The sequence below is a fragment of the Danaus plexippus genome, chromosome 6 (assembly GCF_018135715.1).
Source record: "Danaus plexippus chromosome 6, MEX_DaPlex, whole genome shotgun sequence".
NCBI classification, from domain to species: Eukaryota; Metazoa; Arthropoda; class Insecta; order Lepidoptera; family Nymphalidae; genus Danaus; species Danaus plexippus.
Genome location: NC_083540.1, coordinates 343,766 through 363,237, shown reverse-complemented (window position 1 = coordinate 363,237; position 19,472 = coordinate 343,766). Strand labels below are relative to the sequence as shown.

At 36.4% G+C, this 19,472-nt stretch overlaps 3 protein-coding genes across 7 annotated transcripts; 2 read left to right on the top strand and 1 right to left on the bottom strand.

The window, feature by feature from the left end:
- The first annotated feature begins 1,667 nt into the window (after nucleotides 1-1,667).
- LOC116778853 (uncharacterized) lies at nucleotides 1,668-4,013 on the top strand. Its single transcript, XM_032672908.2, has 4 exons — nucleotides 1,668-1,914; nucleotides 2,385-2,475; nucleotides 2,579-2,818; nucleotides 3,005-4,013. Exons 1-4 carry the CDS (start codon nucleotides 1,837-1,839, stop codon nucleotides 3,046-3,048), a joined length of 453 nt encoding a protein of 150 aa, XP_032528799.1. The 5' UTR covers nucleotides 1,668-1,836; the 3' UTR covers nucleotides 3,049-4,013.
- LOC116778826 (serine/threonine-protein kinase 3) lies at nucleotides 4,006-17,714 on the bottom strand. 4 transcript variants are annotated; one of them, XM_032672872.2, is made up of 11 exons: nucleotides 17,515-17,714; nucleotides 9,809-9,911; nucleotides 9,083-9,241; nucleotides 8,661-8,888; nucleotides 8,288-8,496; nucleotides 7,932-8,041; nucleotides 7,498-7,625; nucleotides 7,084-7,225; nucleotides 6,642-6,783; nucleotides 6,399-6,553; nucleotides 4,006-6,140 (listed from the first exon to the last, which is right to left on the bottom strand). In XM_032672872.2, exons 1-11 carry the CDS (start codon nucleotides 17,535-17,537, stop codon nucleotides 5,953-5,955), a joined length of 1,587 nt encoding a protein of 528 aa, XP_032528763.2. In that variant the 5' UTR covers nucleotides 17,538-17,714; the 3' UTR covers nucleotides 4,006-5,952. The 4 variants fall into 4 exon arrangements, with proteins under 4 accessions (XP_032528763.2, XP_032528765.1, XP_032528761.2 ...); XM_032672874.2 differs by having other exon boundaries at nucleotides 6,442-6,553; XM_032672870.2 differs by lacking the exon at nucleotides 17,515-17,714 and adding an exon at nucleotides 13,161-14,108.
- Nucleotides 6,103-19,152, top strand: LOC116778847 (cilia- and flagella-associated protein 20). 2 transcript variants are annotated; one of them, XM_061529512.1, is made up of 3 exons: nucleotides 6,103-6,245; nucleotides 18,303-18,531; nucleotides 18,703-19,152. In XM_061529512.1, the coding sequence occupies exons 1-3, from the start codon at nucleotides 6,103-6,105 to the stop codon at nucleotides 19,018-19,020; spliced, it is 690 nt and encodes a 229-aa protein (XP_061385496.1). In that variant the 3' UTR covers nucleotides 19,021-19,152. The 2 variants fall into 2 exon arrangements, with proteins under 2 accessions (XP_061385496.1, XP_032528793.1); XM_032672902.2 differs by lacking the exon at nucleotides 6,103-6,245 and having other exon boundaries at nucleotides 18,075-18,531.
- The last annotated feature ends 320 nt before the right edge of the window (nucleotides 19,153-19,472 follow it).

Below are 19,472 nucleotides of genomic sequence, written 5' to 3'. Positions count from 1 at the left end.
TGACGAGTGACGACTGTAACGAATCCACTCTAACCTTTTAATTGTTAGTTGTATTCACATTTCTATAAATCACAATTATATGCCATTGGAATATAATATTAATTTTATCATTATAATTTTTAATTGTTGTAACATAATATTTTTTTTATATTTCTATTAAGTTATGCATTATTGGAAAAATATTTTATTTTTCAGAGTTATGTTCTCAAGTGGCATAACTGAATATAAAAAAAATGAAAGTATTTTTTTACATTTCTTTTATATGGATAGAAAAGATTTAAGTGTTTATTTATGATAATTAAGGATCCCCAGCTGAGAGAACCCACTTTTATGTCACTCGCTTTTCTAAGAAGGAGATTGTAGAACATAGTGAGAGTTGATATCAGAGTGAATAAAATCACGTAAATAAACAAAAATAGGTGTTGATGTTTTATTTTTAAGCGATACGGAGTTACCATCAAAGTTTCATTATATTATTTTTATTAATGAAGTAAATCTGGTGACTAGTTGTTTGTTTTAAACCATTATCAGTTAATAAATATAATTGATGGAAATATTATACACATATATAACAAGAAATATGAAATAACGGCGACATTGTACCTTCAAAATCATTTTTCAGCAAAACGTTATTGACCTTCTTAGTATCTGCGTTTGACACGAAATTTTTTTACCCGAGCGATTAACCACGCTTTCAAAATAAAAGAAAAATATTTCTTAATACATTAGCTAACACTTCTAAGGATTTCTGTATGCCTACTTTAAGTAAGCATCAGCACAAAACATACGGATAGTAAGATAGTTAACAGTTTTCATTTACAAATCTCGTCACGTTACAACATTAACGTAGTTTATTGAATGAGAAACGTGAGACGATACGTATTGTGACGGTGCTAACTTAGAATAAGCATAATGTCCGCTTACCACAAGTTTTTATACCGAAACTATGTACAGAGATTTTCCAATTTTTCTTTCATTCTATGTGCGAAGACTTTTGAATGAAAAAATATACAATGATTTTAAATGAATAAAACTCGCGAAAGTCTTAGATCTCATAATATACAATGATCTTAATGTACCTAGCTTATCATAGAACGAAACAGACAGAGTCCAGTTTACCATGCATACGTTTTCATATATACCGGTATGAACGTACACAGGTATATGATTGAAAACCGTATATTATTATAAAAATCTGTTACCGTAATTCCGTCGCATATATTTGTTAGTATTGTTGTAAAAAAAATAATAATTTTTAATTGAAACTTACAAAATGCTTAACTTAACTTTGAGTACGACGGTTAACAAAATTATTAACACTTACAAAAATTAAATAAAAGATTGATTATTTCGGAGTTGTGTGAGGTAGGTAATGGTATAATTTTCTTTGATATCCAACAGTGACACTAGTATCGACATCTAACAACAACTAGTGGAGTGCTGCTTGAATGACAGTGCCATCTATTTATTATCGGCGTCAACAAAATTTTCTCTCTGAAAGGGTTTTTATAGGTTTCTGTAAATAAAATTTGGTATATAAACGTAATTAATGATAAATCTTTTAACCTAAATAATATAAACCCTGCATAAATTTTTAAACGATAATTGCTTCTCATTATCTTATTGACATTTGACATTTAAGTTTATTTGTATATTGTATTGTTCAGTACAGTAGAGGTACTGAGAGGTCTCAGTACATCCGTGTCTATGCGTGTTGAACGCACTCTTATTTCTCATAGGTAAAACCTATTGATTTTGTCTTAATATAATAATAAACGATATAAAATAGTGCTCGCCGTTCTAGCGAGATACAATTTTTTTGAGTTAAATAACTCCATGTCATCCCTCCAGTCGAAGAAAATGCCATTATTTGATTTAAAGGTTTATGTTCGAGTTGTAGCCGCTGTTTTCTCAGTAAGTATAATTTTGAGCTCGCGTTTATTGTTTTTTATTAGTTAGTTTTAAAATGCGAATGCTAGCTTAAGCAGAATTTATCCTGTTCTGTTATTTTGTAATACATTTTTTTAGCATAGATTAACTAATGTATTTAAAATAAATATCATAAAGATATATCAGGTAGCGGTTGAAACATCAAATATCATTAAGTTCACTACAAGGAGATATCAAATTTAAATATTTATCTACATTATTAACAAATGATAAAACAAATAATCAGAACGAAAATATTTTTATATGGTTTTGTATAAAGAGGCTTTATGATTAAATACACTACTACCAATTGTTGTTCACAACCTACATGATTTATGTCATGTATTGTAATATATTGACTAAATATTTGATCACAAAATAAAAATGTGCTAATTATAATGTATCATGTGTGACTTGTCATATGATCTGTTAATATACCAGTGATCTTATTCCAGATATCATCAGCCACAGCGTTTGTGTTGGCTCTCCTGCGTCTCTTGTATCCAAACCTGTATTATGTGGAATATTTGGAAGGCAGTGACTTGAGTGAGTAATTTTATATAGCAACTTAAAAATAGTAACTCTCCTTATCAAATTTACTGTACCATTCCTTACCTCAATTCCTAATATGAATATGAACTAATTTCAGTTATCCACTACCTCATCTCGGGGCTGATGTTGGTAACAAGTTCTATTGGCTTCCTGAACAGTTGCGTTGTGATGAACCGCAGCTCCTCTCAGAACACAGGTCGGAATATTACCACTTGGTTGTTACTGGACTCACTGTTTGAGACAGCTCGGGTAGTCTACATATTCATGAGTGAAGTCGTCATCAAGGGAACGGGCCCACTACAGATCTATGAACTGCTCATTAGCATTGCACAGTATTGTAAGTACGACTCTACTTTTATATTGTGTAAATTCTAATTTATGTCAACATAAGTTGTTGTCTAAGTAAAATTATGCATAGTATACATTAATTAAAAAATACATAGATATGCGAATAATCTTTTGACATTTCATATATTGTGACATATATCTCTTGTGTATACTGATGGCGATGGTATATTTCCAGTGTTGGACAGCTTCCTGTACTGTCAGATGATTCTGAAGCATTGACTCCCCGTCTCCGCCTCTAGGTTCTAAGCTATATCTGCTATTACTAACAGCAGGTAGACATTCCGTTAGTCTATGATCTCCACAGAGTATTATTTGTAGTGTGATAAGAGTCCAACTCTGCTATTAGTTTTAGTATACACTGTGATTATAAAGTCAATGATATTGTTTTGTTTTTGGAGCTAAGTATTTGTCTTTGTATGTTTTGCGTAGATCAATATATAATTTCTTTGAAAAGTGTAACCAAGTTATTCTCATTAGCTTCAATTTCCAAAAAGTCCCAATATGAGAGTAAATATATTTTACGTGTGTCTGAAATGTTTTATATTAAGAATTCTAAATTGTTTGAACAAATATATAAGTTATTAACTTTAAGATGAAGTTATTGAAAGAGACCTGTCTCATATATTATCTTTATTATGAAACCTATTTCATAATAAAGATAAATAATTTAGTTCCTCATATGTAACTCTTTTTTTTATGTTATATTAGTGAATTAGTTGTAAGTTTTATTCTGTAGTTTGTGTAAAGGACTTATATATTGTTGAATGTCCCACTCTTGAATCATCGTCTGTATTCAAATAATTTGTTCATCTCACAGGTTTCAGCTATTTATATACATTTTGGCAAATAACACTCATACATTAAATATAAATTCAATTATAATATGGTGGCCGAGATACAGACCGTTGGCAGAACACGGAACTGTTCATGTCAATTTATTGTGCTGTCACATATTAATATACTCACTTTATTAATACTTTAAGTGCAAATATCTTTGATACCTAACATTTGTACTGAATTGCTTAGACATTTGATAGATATAGTTGTATCCATTAACAAGATCTGATTTGGTTGGATATTAATTATTATAATGTCTGGAATTGTAATCACAAACAACTAGTCTACATGTGAACGCCCAACTTGTTTTGACCTGTAAATAAATATTAATAAAAGACATTGTATAATCATTCTTTTAATCTGTGAATCTTTCCAAAAATATAATGTATAAGGCTACAACACATCAACTGGCTACGGCGTAGTGGTGTGCGATCCTAAACAATACTGAAGGCCACTGAGTACATGCAGTAATAGGCGAGGAATCAACTCAAATATTTCAAAGTACACTAACTAATACACTTGTGAAGGGAACGAAACAAATGTTACCGCATGTACCGAGGTTTGTTCTCAAGGTCCGTTACAACTATATCCTTACACATCCTACCTCACTTTAGAGTCTTCGAACAGTGTATCTATAAACATTCTAAATGCACACAATAATAGTAATCAAATTCATTCCTATTAGAGTGAAAATACTTGAAAAATCATTTACAGTTTGCTAACTCCATGATCCCATTCCATACATCAATATTAAGGAATTAAGTGAGCTTTAAGCATTACAATGTTACCCTGTACAATTATAATCGAATTGTCTCAACGTAGGCCAATTGAAATCTCGTTACATGTTCATTATTAAAAAACAATTTAGATTTACTGCAAAATTTTTATACAAAATATGTTTGCAAAGCTTTTCGAAGTAATCTCTTCCAAAACACTTTTGATTCTCTAATCTTAAAAACGGTCGCCGTCATCGGCGCACGATAAGCCTTCCATCGTTCGCTATTCATCACACGAATGGCACAAACTCACCACTCTAGCTACGTTGTATATAAGACTTCTACATTTCAATAATCTATTGCTCGAATGTACGAAAATACAATACTTTTTACACTTAATGGCACTTCTAAACTTTGTAACTTTAATAATCACTCAATCACTAGCAAAATACACTCTGTACAGGCGGGGACCGACGCGGGGCGAATGAAGTCTTCGAGCACAACTACAAAACATAAATGAATTGAAGGCACCAAGCCGCAGGTGGAACGAGTCACCGCCCCCCGGTTAATGAAAAATCTGTATTTAAACTTTGCATCGCTAAAAATCTTTTATACAATCTAAATATTAAAATATAGAATTTGTTATCCTATCCACAATATTGCATATAAATTTAGTATTACAGTAACGCGTCACAACCGGCTACTTCAATGTACAAGATAATATCAACTAATATTATACACGAGATGACGCTGAGATCTTATCGCGAGGAACTCAAATAAACCAAACAATACAAATATAAAGAAAAATCAACATATTGTCATGAACTTATTACATTATAATACAATCCGTCTCGTTACAAACATTCTTATTTATTATAATCATTTATAATATTCTAGATCATTCTTATACTCACAAGTCACAGTACACATGCCAGCAACTTCATTTCGTCTAACTGTCACTTGTCAGATGTCACCATCTGTCAGGCCGACACGTAAGGCAATTTATTTATTTGACATATCAAAAATAAAAGACGTTTATAAGCCAAGAGTCAAATAGACGGTTTGAATATTAGTAAATTATTACAACTCATCGTTAATGTTTTCGTGCCCGTCATGAAACCTAATCTATTTTATAGTTTCCCTGAGGGGTCCACACAGGCCGGTCTCGGGTCTAGGATATGTCTCTTCATAATTCCGAACTAAACTACATCAATAACAGCCTACCTAACTTATTGCGACACGAAACTCCAATATTTTTAACAAATTAAATACATTTCAAAATACTTCGAAAAAAGAATCAATAAAAATTTGGCAGACGGCGCGTTCACGACCACAGGAAGGTCGACGTGGCGTTTTGGCATCTGCTCGGGTTTATTAAAATGAGTCACAATCCACGAGCGGCGTGCCCTCCCATGACAGGCTGGCCGCGCTCATCAGTTCTTTATGATTCACAATCAAAGACACGTCCAGCCACATTAAACTGTTCAGAAGCGGAACACGGAGGTTCACTTGTACCGTGAGCAGTACCTCGTGTGCCGTGCGGTCCCCTGTGCGTGTGGTCGCTGGCCCGCTACAGCGTGGCGGCGGAGGCGGAGCGAGCTAGAAGTTCTGCTGTCGTTTCCGTTTGAGCGTGATGGCGTCCAGTATGGGGCGGCGCTTCCGCTCGTAGCGCTGGTGGAGGCGCTCGATTTCCGCCTCCATCTCCGCGTCCAGGGCCGCCATGCGCGCCTCCAGCTCGCTCGACGACAGGAACGACAGCTGCGGCCACACGGAACGTTACACAAACAAACACACACACCACGGAACACACCAACCCGAGCCCCGTAAGGTATTAGGAAGTCAGAAGAGGAGATATATAAGTATGTATGTACATATATTATTTAAGTCAAAGTTAGTCCATGTTATTTCGATTAGAGACACACACACACGCTTAGTATAATTAGTACATAAACAGCGATATGGTCTGTATATATATTATTGTGTATGTGTGTGTGTGCGCGTGTGTGCGTCACTTACGGGGCCTGAGGGCGAGCAGAGTGACGACGTGCAGTTGACTTACGAATTCGAAGTTCCCGTCCACGTCCAGCAGAGCGCGCGGGCCGCCCGGGGGGGAGCCCGGGGGGGACGGGGGAGGAGACCCCGCCGCCAGCGCACACGGGACTCCCTCCACCCTGCACAGGAGAGAGAACACGTGTCAAGTAACAGGCGTAGCACTGTCTTAGTGAATATATTGATTGAGTTTATGTGTGTATGGTGTACCGGTGTGAGTCCGGGAGGGTCAGCGTGCCGGCCAGGGTGCCGTTGGTGGCGGGGAGGTGGTTGAGGTCCTTCTTCTCGAAATGTTCCAGGAACAGGGGCCGGTACTTAGGCCGGCTCGGGTCCATGGGGTCTGTGTCGTGACCTACGATTATACAATGATCACTAGGTATATCAATACACAGAGGAAAATGATGGCATATCTTTCGAACACAAGATCGCTCACAGACATTGATCCTTTTGAAACAAAACAGACAATTATTGTAATAGTATCTTCCGCTCACGTCTTCCTTTGTATCGAGCGATGTGTTCTAGTAATGCATTACATTATAAAACCTTAGATGTTTATCTATATTAATTCAATAATTTTTGCTTAACAGAGTCACAGACTTAGTAAAAGTATGTCCCGTTTGTTATAAGTGTGTGTGTGTGTGTGTGAACTGACGCTTCATGGTGGCGAGGTCGTGGTCGTATATGACCATGGTGCCGAGGTCCGCGGCCAGCTCCAGCTCCAGATCTCGAGGCACCAGCGTGGCCTCGCGCGCCTTCATGGTGGCCGAGCTGTACTCCTCCCCGTCTCCCGCACACTGGACACCACACACGATATATTAGACAAGCCTTTCTTAAGTGGGCGATAACACCCCCAGAGGGACCCAGAAAATGATGGGGGGTTTTTCTTACAGTCTTGTGGGTGATTTGTTATTTCATTTAGCTAGGATAAGTTACAGTGGTTTTTCAGTAATTGAATATGTGGAGGCGTTAAAAAATAAGTTATTCCCTAAGAGAGTAGTGGACAAAATAAGTTTGGGAACTGCTGTGTTAGAGGTACCGCTGTCTGCCGGTGTGTGTCTGTCTATACCTGTGTGGTCGCTCGCTGGTTTTCCGTGGCGGGTTGCATATTGTTGGCCCTCCTGAGAGCCTGCGCCTCCCTCAGTTCCCTCGCCTCAGCGATCATGGCGCTCAGTATGCTGGCCTGCTTCGCGTTTCCTGGACACACGGACACGTCATACCATCACTGGCTTATAATTACGACAGCTTTCGCGTGGACTCTGAGATTTGAATCGGATATAAACTGAACTGTGTGTTAACCGATCGTCAGCGCCATCTACAGCCCGTGTGAAGTATCTTCATACAAGATACAATTTTTTGCCGCCTTCCTTCAAGACCATAAATATTATTTCCAAATAAATTATATATTACAGGAAAGTTTCTTTCAAATCCGTTCATAAATTTGTGTGAGTGTGTAAAACATAAACGAAGTTATGTGTAGTGTGCGCGTCTGTCAGCAGGTACCTATAAACTCGTGCGCCAGCAGATACTCCGCGGTGGCTCTCTCGTCAGGGTTCTTCACGAGACACTGACTGACGAAGTCTATGAACTCCGGAGACCACTGATCGGGCTCCCTGGAATACACCACATTTATTGTATTATTTATATGAATGAATGTTGAGCCTACTGGATAGCTTGTATACAATGACTAAAATTCCTCCTTTTTTTTAAATTTATTACAGTATTTCACCTGCAGGTAAATATACCATTTTATAAACTATGAAATGTATAAAGAAGAACCACATAGAGGGAAATAAGAAGTTATATAGTTAGTAGTGAACGGGATGAGCTGGCGGGGAGGGGGGGGTAGAGGGGCGCACCTGAAGGACGGCGGCGGCTTAGTGGGTATCATGAAGATGGCCCTCATGGGGTGAATGTCTCCGTAGGGCGGCTTGCCCTCCGCCATCTCCAGCGCCGTGATCCCCAGCGACCAGATGTCGGCCACACAGTCGTACCCTATCTCCTGGATCACCTCGGGCGCCATCCAGAACGGAGTGCCGATCACCGTGTTGCGCTTCGCCATCGTATCCTGGGAACACACTCTAACATTCAATATCTACTACAGCCGCCGGGAGCCCCGACAGGTCTTGGGCTCTGCCTTATTGATATTCTCACTGCCATAATCTTTGTTCGGAACAGATGTTGAGAATATCTAGCTCAAAAAAATACTTTAATCAGAAGGAAAAGGCTCACCGTAAGTTGCCCGGCCACACCGAAATCGGCCAACTTAGCGTGACCCTCGGTGTTGAGCAAAATGTTTCCGGCCTTGATGTCCCGATGGATCTTCCGTCTCCGGTGAAGATACTCCAGCCCCTTGAGCGTGTCACACAGAATGGTCGCTATCTCGTCCTCGGAGAGCGTCTTCTTCCTCAGCCTCATGATATCAGACACTGACCCCGCGCCACAATATTCCATCACGATCTGGAAATTACCATATGAATTATTCTAACACCGGATTAATTGACTGCGAGACGGTTATTTTATATTTAAACAGACAATCCATTCTTTTAGTATAACTCATGGGTTTTATTTCATCGAACGTGCAATCAAAACCCATCACAGTGAACAGTATGCTCTCTCCGTCTCATCGGCAGGTATCTAACAGTTCTTCCTACCCATAGATCTGTGTTCTTGAAGTAGCTGCCGTAATACTTGACGACGTATGGACTGTCACACTGCTGCATGATGGAGATCTCCTTGATGATCTCCTGCAGGTCCGTGTCCACCGGCACCTGCTTGATGGCCAACACCTGGCCGCTTTCCTTGTGGAGAGCCTGGAAGTAAACGTAAAAAAAAATATCGAAAAGAAACCCAATGAATATGGAGCAATAAGAAGCTCGATTTTGTTATAGAGATATCGTCCAATATTTCGTGTGTCCAATGACGTCATGACCAATACTTCGATTACGTTCCGAGAAACAATTCGTAACATATTGATGATAGAACACAAACTGGACTTCGGCGACGAGTTGGAATGTTCACATCATAGTTTTGGACAATCGAGCAATAAGGTACAAATTATTTATAGTAGAAGTAAGTTAATGTTGTGGGAGTTAGTTAATTAAACCCACCAAAGACACGGATAGTAACTGTCGTCTCGCAATCGACACACAACTTTCATAACGGTATTCGCAAAAATCAGTTATCGGTTAAGCTCATGCAGATTGAATATCTCATCGAAGATTGTATTTAATTAAATGAAAACCAGTATCACTTGCAATTGTGAGGGCGACCTACTTTAACGAGTGTGTCGAGAGCTGTTCAAAATATAAGGATTATATATGACATGTAAATATGGCCGATCGATACGACCTGATGCATACAGCTGCGTGTCTCCTCACCTTGTACACGCTGCCATATGAACCTTCTCCGAGCTTGCAGATGATGTCGAACACTTCCTCGGGCTGACGAGTCAAACTCTCCTCGGAGAGCTTCTTCAACTCGCTGTAACAATGACAACGACAGACATTCATGTATCACTAAATAATGCAAAGAACAAAACTGAAAATCCGGTGCTGAAAATAATAAACTAAACACATATATTAAAAAATAACATCTTCAAACAAACAATTCTAAACAAAATCCTCGTAGGTGAATGACCTGCTCTACCATCTTGTAATGTAAACAGAGATAATGCTATAAAATCAATGTTCCCAAATCTATGTGTCAATGAACCTTGGTCGTGTGTGCCCTCTGATCCTTCATCGTTTGTGGTTTCATTGTTTTAAAGTATCTTTTTTTATCGTGTTTACCCACGCTCGCCTTTTATATCAAAGTTTATTGACGACCCGACGACGAGGCTCAGTTCAAGACACTAGGAATACTTTAGCTGACACAACAACTCGGACGGACACTTATAAATAACTTCTAGTAATTGCTTCATCGGTTCGTCAGCGACGTGCGATCGACTTGCAATTAATTATTAATGCTTCTTTCCGTAACGCTGTCCGCGTCTAGTTCGGAGTTAATTAAAAGATAAATTTTTAATGTTTGTTCAAATTAATAAATAAATAACCGGCGGCTGTATGTATATAGCGATTATGTGACTTCAAACAAGAATACAACTGACACGCCGAAAGCGTGAACACTTTCGGAGTAGATTGCCGACTATGTCCGTATCATATATATGATCAACATGATCGCAAAGTTTCGTTAAAATCCGTCTATCAATTTTTGCGTTAAACAGTAACACCCGTCCTCACATCCAACAATAGACGTACAAACTCCCGTATTAGTACTATCAGTATGGTATCTTTATATTTTTCTGTAACTTAAACACTATTTATATTTGTCTGTCTTCGTGAAAGTCAGTGCTAATTCCGTTTCTACAGAGTCCATCGTTTTACGAGTTCGTCTACATTTTTCTTTATTACATTAGCTTCTTTAGTTACTATATATTTTAAAGATAACCCTCAATTATCATCTATAATTATATCAATTTATATATTGTACCGCGAGATATTACTTGGTCTGAATAGGTACAGAAATGTCAAACTTGCATTTTATTCCAGTGAAATAACTTTAAAATTAGAATACGATAGTACTTGACTATCATGCCATATACTGGTTAATAGAATTGTAGGCATACATTATAATTCCGCATATTTTGGTAAAATCCTATTCATTGCTTGCTGGAAGGCCGATGTAAGTGAGAAGTACACGCAGGAAAACTGTTCCAATTCATTGCTGTGGCCTTAAAGAAGGACGAAGCGTGTCTACAACAAAAAGACGGATACCCAGCGTGAGTCTGGTATTCGGATAGGAAAAGGAGATGGAGGAATTATATCATACAATTTCTGAGCACTCTCCAAATGTATCCCATAAAATAACGTATAATAAGCTGCAAGATGACATTTTACAGCAACTGCCCAAATGTATGACAATGTCATCAGTACTCCACGCACGAGTTCTGTGCTTGGTAGAGACAAACAAGATATCCCGTAGAAAAGTACTGCCGTATCTTGGTAGGGCTCCAAGCTTTTCTTATAGCTGCTTTAGATTTTGACTTAATGATTTGCCAACGTAAAGATTCGAGGATACCTCGTAGCACAGTAACTGTCCTATAGTTACCTTCTGTGTCACAGAAATCAATATTTTCAATATAATTATTTAAAAAATCAATAGATTCTACAATGAATCTATAAACAGCGAAAATTTGATACGTTTGTCACTAGACAAGGACGAGAACAGCCAGTAGACCAAATTAACATTTCGGGTTTTAAATATAGTTTTTTTCTATTGTGACATCAAATAATTGAATAAAAAAAGAATACTGAGAAAAATAAAATTAGGATATCGGAATAAAAAGACCTCGTACGTGCTAAATGTCCCGATTTATGAATCTTCAAAGGATTTCGAATTATAGTATGATTTATTTTCGGTTACATCTCTACTACTAGCGCCTAAAAATAATGAAACTATCAGACAATATCAGACAACAGTATGCACTGTCCGAGTAAGTACCGACACACTGCGAACGAAGCGTTTCACGATTCTCATGCAATTTCCTTCGTTAGTACCACCTACATAAAATATGCAAATATTGACGAATAAGTAACTTTTAACGATCCGTATCTAACGTAACAATGCCAACTCAGAACAAGCATACAGGGGCTGGCTCATTTAAACATATCTTCTTATCAATGGACGGAAACATAACACTTTCTATATAAAAAAAATAACCGTTATCACATGTGAATGACTCGTGTAAAATACCATATACAAGATAAATAACAGAAGAAACTTAATGATACGGCATTAATATGGAATGATGCAGAAATAGAGCTGGGAGGAAAATATGAGTGTACTGAAATAGACAGAGCTTTGAGACATTTTAAATAGCGTTTGACATGAGCACATGTGTTAGTCAGACGTGGCCGAGGAAGGAATTCGGGTTGCAATGCTTTAGTTTGGATATCTTCAGTTTGAAACGTGCGACACGTGGCCCAGACTCGCGTTGGATATAACTTACTATTTACAATAGACCGTGGTGGCAAACATCATCATAGCCTTTTGCAAGTAACGTGAATATCGAACTTTTATTGTAACGTTCTAAGTTGTCGATGATATATATTGTATTATAGTTATTTCACAGCCGACTATAAACATACAGAGAATCTTTTGTTCTATTGTCATCTCACACAATGAGACAGTCTTATATCACACAGACGATCTCTGAGATATTGTAATAAGGTTCCGATACTTATCTTAACTCGAACTTATAACAAACCAGTGGAGGTCAAAGTTATTTATAATTTTACTACGTGTAAATAAAACACAACGCTTTAATAGAGGCCTGACACAGATGATACGGGCAACATGTTACACACGCTGTGTTTATTATTTATCATATTTATTTATAAGCGAATCAATTTAAACTGTAAACTGTATTTACGGCACTAGATAAGGAAATGAATCACTGTATCGCGTGGAATGCGACGAGAGAGCGATCGCGCTCAGGACGGATTCCTTAAATCTGACTAAGGTCTCGTGCCGGCACTGATGCAGCCTTTGTCTTATATACAAAACATAATTTTACGTAATTTAGTGATCGTTTTATTCGATATAAGAACTTTAATATATTTTCAGCAGAACTGCGAACTGCTATAGGTTTACGAAACTTATTACGATATTGTTTGAAAACGCATCTTAAAACTTAATCGCCAGCTGTAGATGATCTGTCTGTGGACTCACCCCTGAGGGCGTTCGTTGGCACTCATTCTATCCGCTCTCCTCTTCTTGCAGGTGTTGCAGCTGAGCGTCGGAGCCCCCCCTTCCCACACTCCCCCCTTCCAGAACACGAGTCGACCCTCAGCGTCCATGAGGGACCATCGTCACGACTTACACTAAGACATCCTTAACCAAAGGAAAATTAACAATCTATTCGTCGCCTTCGATGGCAAATAACACTTTGAAAATCACAATAAATTCCACGTAACAATACAATGCATCACTGCATCCGGATAACTGGGATAATATAATCAGTAGAGCACACCACACGAGTTGATGAGAACCTGTTTGCAAACAGCGAATACACACACAGGCACAGAGACGCAGACACAGGCTCCAGAGGTTTATCCCGCGCAGGTCACGTCACAGTATAACCTTACGTCAGCTGGCAGTGTTATTTCTCGATCACAACACGTCCGCGACTCTAAGGCGATCAACGAAACTCAAATCTCAAAATATCCCTCCTCGCATCCTCTACGAGCGCTCCACACTCCACTACACCCGCCCGCCCCTCTGGTCGTCTCTCGCCAGACTGCCTGGTTACTGGTTACTGTAACTGCACGTCACTTGTGACTTTGACTGTAGTCGTATTTCTATATATGACAAAACTTTGTAAAACATTATATATATTTTCTATAAACGATCCCATGTGTTATCATTGTACCGAGACTGGAACGTCGCCGTTTCGTTTTACGTTAAACCAACAATAATGATATCTGTGCGAGTAATATATACTGCTCTTACTCCTACTAATTACATAAATCATATGCGTTACATCCAGCAGTCGGTTCGAGCGCGGAGTGTCGGTCGTCTATAAATACAGGATGCTATTCCATCGACACGATGACCTTTTTAAAAGTACGAACAACAAAAACCCCGATTACTGTAACTGGTGAACGCTTACCTAAACACGTCTTTGGCTGTGTTTGTGTTGTCTCCCGTTAGTTTTAGTTCTATGTTTTCCTGAGAACCTTCTCATGACGCCGCATTGTCTCGACTACAGTTAGATAATTATTATCAAAGGATCATACGAAGAGAATCGTTGTATTCTATGAATTGTCTTTAAAACATGCTTTATATATAAAATCCCAATATAATATTTGGTCCGAGAGAGCGGTGATAGTTTTTGAGGCATCTGTTTCCGCTGGTGATATTTTCGCGAGCAATCTTCCGTGCAATGAACTCCGTGTACCTGTGTACTGTGTACTGTGTGGGTGATGTTTGTCGGCTGCCCAGCAAACATCTATTCAGACTGCAGACGATCTGTCTGACCGACACTCTAATACAACATACATCAAGTCACAGTAACCACATTGATCCATAGTTAACGTACTTCACTATATAATTAATACTAGGTGACCTTTCCTGTAACTCTTTAACTCTGTATATAATATTATATGAATATTATATGTAATATCTTGCCCTATATATCATAAAAATTTAGTCTTAATGTCGTATCTAAACTATTTCGTTTCTCCTATGTTTAGATAATTTTACATACAACATATGAAAGTACCTAATAAAAGTGTTTTTTTAGCCAACGTAAATTATTGTAAAATTTAATTTATTAAGGCATATAATGTTTTTATTATGACTTCCTGTTCGTGTTATTTCTTATAATTTATGAATCATTTAGTTTTAATGTGACAGCTATTTCCTCGTCCGAGTGACAATCGTGTTTCTAGCGTCCAACTGTTATACTGATTAAAACATATTTAAAACTGGACAAATGTGTCACAGTATTTAAAGCGTACGATGAAAGGAGCGTTTTCTGAACGCGGAAAGAGAACATTCTGCAAACAGGACGGGTCAGTCTCGATCGACGACCTACTATGTAGTCGAGTTGCGTTTAGTCGCTCGCTGGCGACTGGAGATATAACACACCACGTGACAAACACAGACAGACAGACAGACTAGAGCACAGGCAATAAATAGCGTTATAACATAATAACTTTAATATATACTAATATATAATTATGATAATCTGCTATCGAGTAACGTGTTCCATAGAGGTAAAAAACATTTTATAATTGTCCGAAAACTGACCTTGAAAAAAAATTAATGTAACTAAAATATATCTAGATTCATATAACGTGATCGTTTAAAATTAATGGCATTTCAAAGGTTGTTAAGAAACACGTTTTGGATACACGTATTGCATTTGATTTATTTTTAATGGAGCGAAAACGATTCAATCGATTATTAGAAGATTATCAATCGTTTCGTGGGCCACGCCAATCAACCCGCCACCGTGTAAGGTTGGCACACAATGGCGTCGAGCTGACTATCGTCTGGTACATCCGTCCTGACTCAACACTCGCCAGTCGACACAATGACTCCCAAAAACGTATTCACCTCGAACATGATCGATAAGCATTAACACTTCATGTTTCGTGTCCATCTATTGTAATGCTAGTGACGTCAAGTATGGCACGGAAGCTGCTCAGCTCGAGGTATTAATTGGAAATTCTTCAAATATATACCGGTCACAGTCCACCCAACATGTTAAATATTAGGAGCAAACTTTGAAAAGCTATAATGATTGCATGTAAGCATTATAAACATCTAGCTTGGTAAGCTGATAGGACGTGACGTCATTGAGCTAAGCTTATTCTAGGTCAGTAATACCGGATGTAATATTGGTATACATTTTTAAATACTATACTTTGAAACAATTGGTTAGTCGGTTACTGATATATTATTATCACGGCGAGAGCATGCTCACTGGCGTGGGTGAATTATAGATTTATAAATCATAGCCGATCGCAGCGACGGGCACGAGATACCCAGGGACATTAAAAAGTTATCTATTACACCAAATATATTTAGACTAACAGAACTTGATCATGGCTCAACTCAGGCCTTGAATGACTACGATTATCTTTAGAAACTAATGAGGGTAATTTTAAATATGACAAATGTATCTCAAATCAATAGCTTAAATTTGCATAACCCACGAGAACTATATCATTTTTTAGTGTAATTCCCGTGAGAATTTTCATTCATTCATTGTAGAGGAGACAGTAACTTGACACAAAAATATTGTATTATTACATATGTGTGGCGTTGTTTACACACATGTCATTGAACTCTATTGGCATGAAGTGTTTCGTGACACTCCACCAATACAAGGAATCCAACCTTTAATGTTATAAACTCGGCACACTTACAGCAACGGGTTCTTTTATCACTCGCAAGTTAGAATTTGTCTTCCTTCATACTTATGCATTTAAGGAAAACTGTAAATATATTGCTAGTTACTTATCTAGTAATCATTTATATTTAAACTCATTATAATTCAGTTATATTCTACAGTTAAATAGTTTACTTCTGTTAATCACTACTCAGTTTATAGAATACATAATATTACAGTTTGCTGAAATGAACTGAAGCTTAAAATTTACTTTTAAATATAATTATAAGGACTCCCTTTATACAAAACAACACTATTATAATATTATATGTGTGATGCTCTCAACTTGATAGAAATGGTCATTTAAATTATTATTGAAATCAGCCATTTTGAAAATTTGCTGTGTTAGTCTGACATATAAGCATTATTATAATTTCATAAATATAAATTTAATAGTAGTAGCTAAAAACCTTGAACCCACAGCATTAAAAAACCTATTTGTGTCCTGTTGCTGTTTATTATTTCTGAATTAATTTGCAATCATCAATTTAGTAAAGTTTTAAGATATAGATTAGTAAATTTAGCAAATTATTATGAAGGTAGGATGTACTATTTATAGTTTGTAAGTTTATTTCAGTGTGACATCAGTAACACTGATATATTTAAAAACAATTTATTACTTTATATACCAAGAGAGCTATAAAATTTGTGACACTCTTAGAATTTCTTTCACTCCATCAGTTATTTAAAGAAATATGATATTATCAATATACATCATGATAATGAAATAAAATTTTGTACATTAATCACAACATGCTCCAAAAGCAAACAGTATTATAATGTCAAATATTTTTGGCTCCATAAGTTATATGCATTCTGTAAAACAAAAATAAAAAAAAAACAATATTCAATTCTGTTTAGACAAGTGTCAGTGTCAAATAATTCACATGTATTTTAGAAATTTTAAAATGTACATTTTGTTATACAACATTTTTTTATATTTTTGATATTGCTTTAGAAACTATTTTTATTTTAAAACACATACCTAGTTTTCATAAACTAAACAGAAAAAATTGAAGAAAAATCTTGGATTTAAGAAGAGATCTCATTTCAGTGGCAAGGTAATTTAAAAAACATTTCTAACAAGTATGAACTTATTTTGTAACAAGATACTGTTGCCCTTACCTTTTGGATGAGTTTTCCGTCATGTTTATGGTTTCAAAAATACACTAATGTATATAAACAAGATATCATTATTTAAAACGATTTTGGCTTATGAGAATAAACATTTACTTCATTTTAAATAATTAATCGGCCAATTCGCTTTTAATAAAACTATATTCAAGATACAACACACCGCATGATTCGCGTGTAGAATCAACGATGTATTCATAACTGTCAAATTTACAGACAATCAATTACTGTCATTTCATAAAGCGCATAACGTTTCATTCCACGACACTAAGTACAATAATAATCGACAAACAAATATCTATTAATACAAAATTAAAAATAAATCTTTTCTTTCTTATTAATATCACAAATTATTTAATTTTTATATAATTTTTCTAAACTGTGAAATCAACAATGAATATATTAGCCTCTGATACATTTAAATCAAGCGGATTCAACATTTATATTTTTTTACAACTAAACTATATTCTATTAAATATTTAGTTAATAATCATCTTACTAATGACCAATATCTTACGTATAACGGAAACCATTTTTTAATACGTTGCTATGGTAATCTCGTTACGATAACAATCGCATGGCCAATGGCCGTGTTCAAAATTCCCGTGTTTACTGTCAATCTGTCAAGTTCTAATGCAACCGCAAAGAATTATTTATTATTGATTAAACTTTTGTAGTTAGCTACATAATAAATGTTAGAACATACAGAAGTTTCTAGAAAACTAGTTAGCGATGTTTAAGAATACTTTTCAATCAGGGTTCCTCTCAATCCTTTACAGCATAGGTAGTAAACCTTTGCAAATCTGGGATAAAAAAGTGAGAAATGGGCACATAAAGAGAATAACGGACAATGATATACAGAGTCTGGTGCTGGAAATAGTCGGAACAAATGTCAGCACTACATACATCACTTGTCCGGCGGACCCGAAGAAAACCCTCGGAATTAAACTGCCGTTTTTGGTTATGATCATTAAAAATCTCAAAAAGTACTTCACTTTTGAAGTTCAGGTAATTGTGATTCTAATACATGTTTTTATTAATAAACAGGTTACCATAAGGAAAGCCTTAATAGTAAACATAGCCTTAATAGTAAACATAGGGAATACATAACCTCAATAAAAGACAACCTAGTCCTAAGTCTTCAGGACATATTAATTTTATTATATATATTCTCTGTAGGTGCTTGATGACAAGAATGTCCGGAGAAGGTTTCGGGCCAGCAATTACCAATCTACGACCAGAGTGAAGCCCTTTATCTGTACGATGCCCATGAGACTGGACGAAGGCTGGAATCAAATACAATTCAACCTTGCAGATTTTACGAGGAGAGCCTATGGTACTAACTATGTAGAAACTTTGAGAGTACAAATACATGCTAATTGTCGCATAAGAAGAGTATACTTCTCAGATAGGTTGTATTCTGAAGATGAGCTCCCTGCAGAATTCAAGCTGTTCCTGCCCATCCAAAATAAAGCTAAGGCAGCGGTTGCTACATAAAATGTAAAATTATAATGTTACCTTAGTAAATGTATTTTATAAGTCTTATTTTATTTTATTATTGTCTCACAACAATTTTCGATACTTGTACTTAGTGTGTATGACCCACCAAAATAAATACGCACAAATATATATTTGTCTTTAACTGTATCCATCATCTTTGAATCCCTAATATCAATATTATATTATTTTAAAATGCTGGAGATTGCTTGGGGACAATAAACAAAAGTCATTGTGTTATCTTCAAATATGAAGTAAATAAAGAACCTCAATAAAAAAATGGTTTTGGAAAATGTTTTTTCATTATCACTTAAATGTCATAAAGAAGTAAAATGACGAGTAGTGGTCATAAATAAACCAAATTGAATATTAATCATTTATTAGCAACGATCTCTATAATAATGTCCTTTGTAAGAGATTATAACAAAAGGTTTCAAATTTAAATGGGTAAT

Coding starts and splice junctions, on each gene's coding strand:
- LOC116778853 (XM_032672908.2), top strand. CDS start 1,837: ATGTCATCCCTCCAGTCGAAGAAAATGCCATTATTTGATTTAAAGGTT. Junction 1,915..2,384: donor TTGTAGCCGCTGTTTTCTCA/GTAAGTATAATT, acceptor ATCTTATTCCAG/ATATCATCAGCCACAGCGTT. Junction 2,819..3,004: donor CATTAGCATTGCACAGTATT/GTAAGTACGACT, acceptor GTATATTTCCAG/TGTTGGACAGCTTCCTGTAC.
- LOC116778847 (XM_061529512.1), top strand. CDS start 6,103: ATGCGCGCCTCCAGCTCGCTCGACGACAGGAACGACAGCTGCGGCCAC. Junction 6,246..18,302: donor AAGAGGAGATATATAAGTAT/GTATGTACATAT, acceptor AATCCTTTACAG/CATAGGTAGTAAACCTTTGC. Junction 18,532..18,702: donor ACTTCACTTTTGAAGTTCAG/GTAATTGTGATT, acceptor TATTCTCTGTAG/GTGCTTGATGACAAGAATGT.
- LOC116778826 (XM_032672870.2), bottom strand. CDS start 13,288: ATGGACGCTGAGGGTCGACTCGTGTTCTGGAAGGGGGGAGTGTGGGAA. Junction 9,242..9,808: donor CATATGGCAGCGTGTACAAG/GTGAGGAGACAC, acceptor GTTTACTTCCAG/GCTCTCCACAAGGAAAGCGG. Junction 8,497..8,660: donor GTGTGGCCGGGCAACTTACG/GTGAGCCTTTTC, acceptor GTGTGTTCCCAG/GATACGATGGCGAAGCGCAA.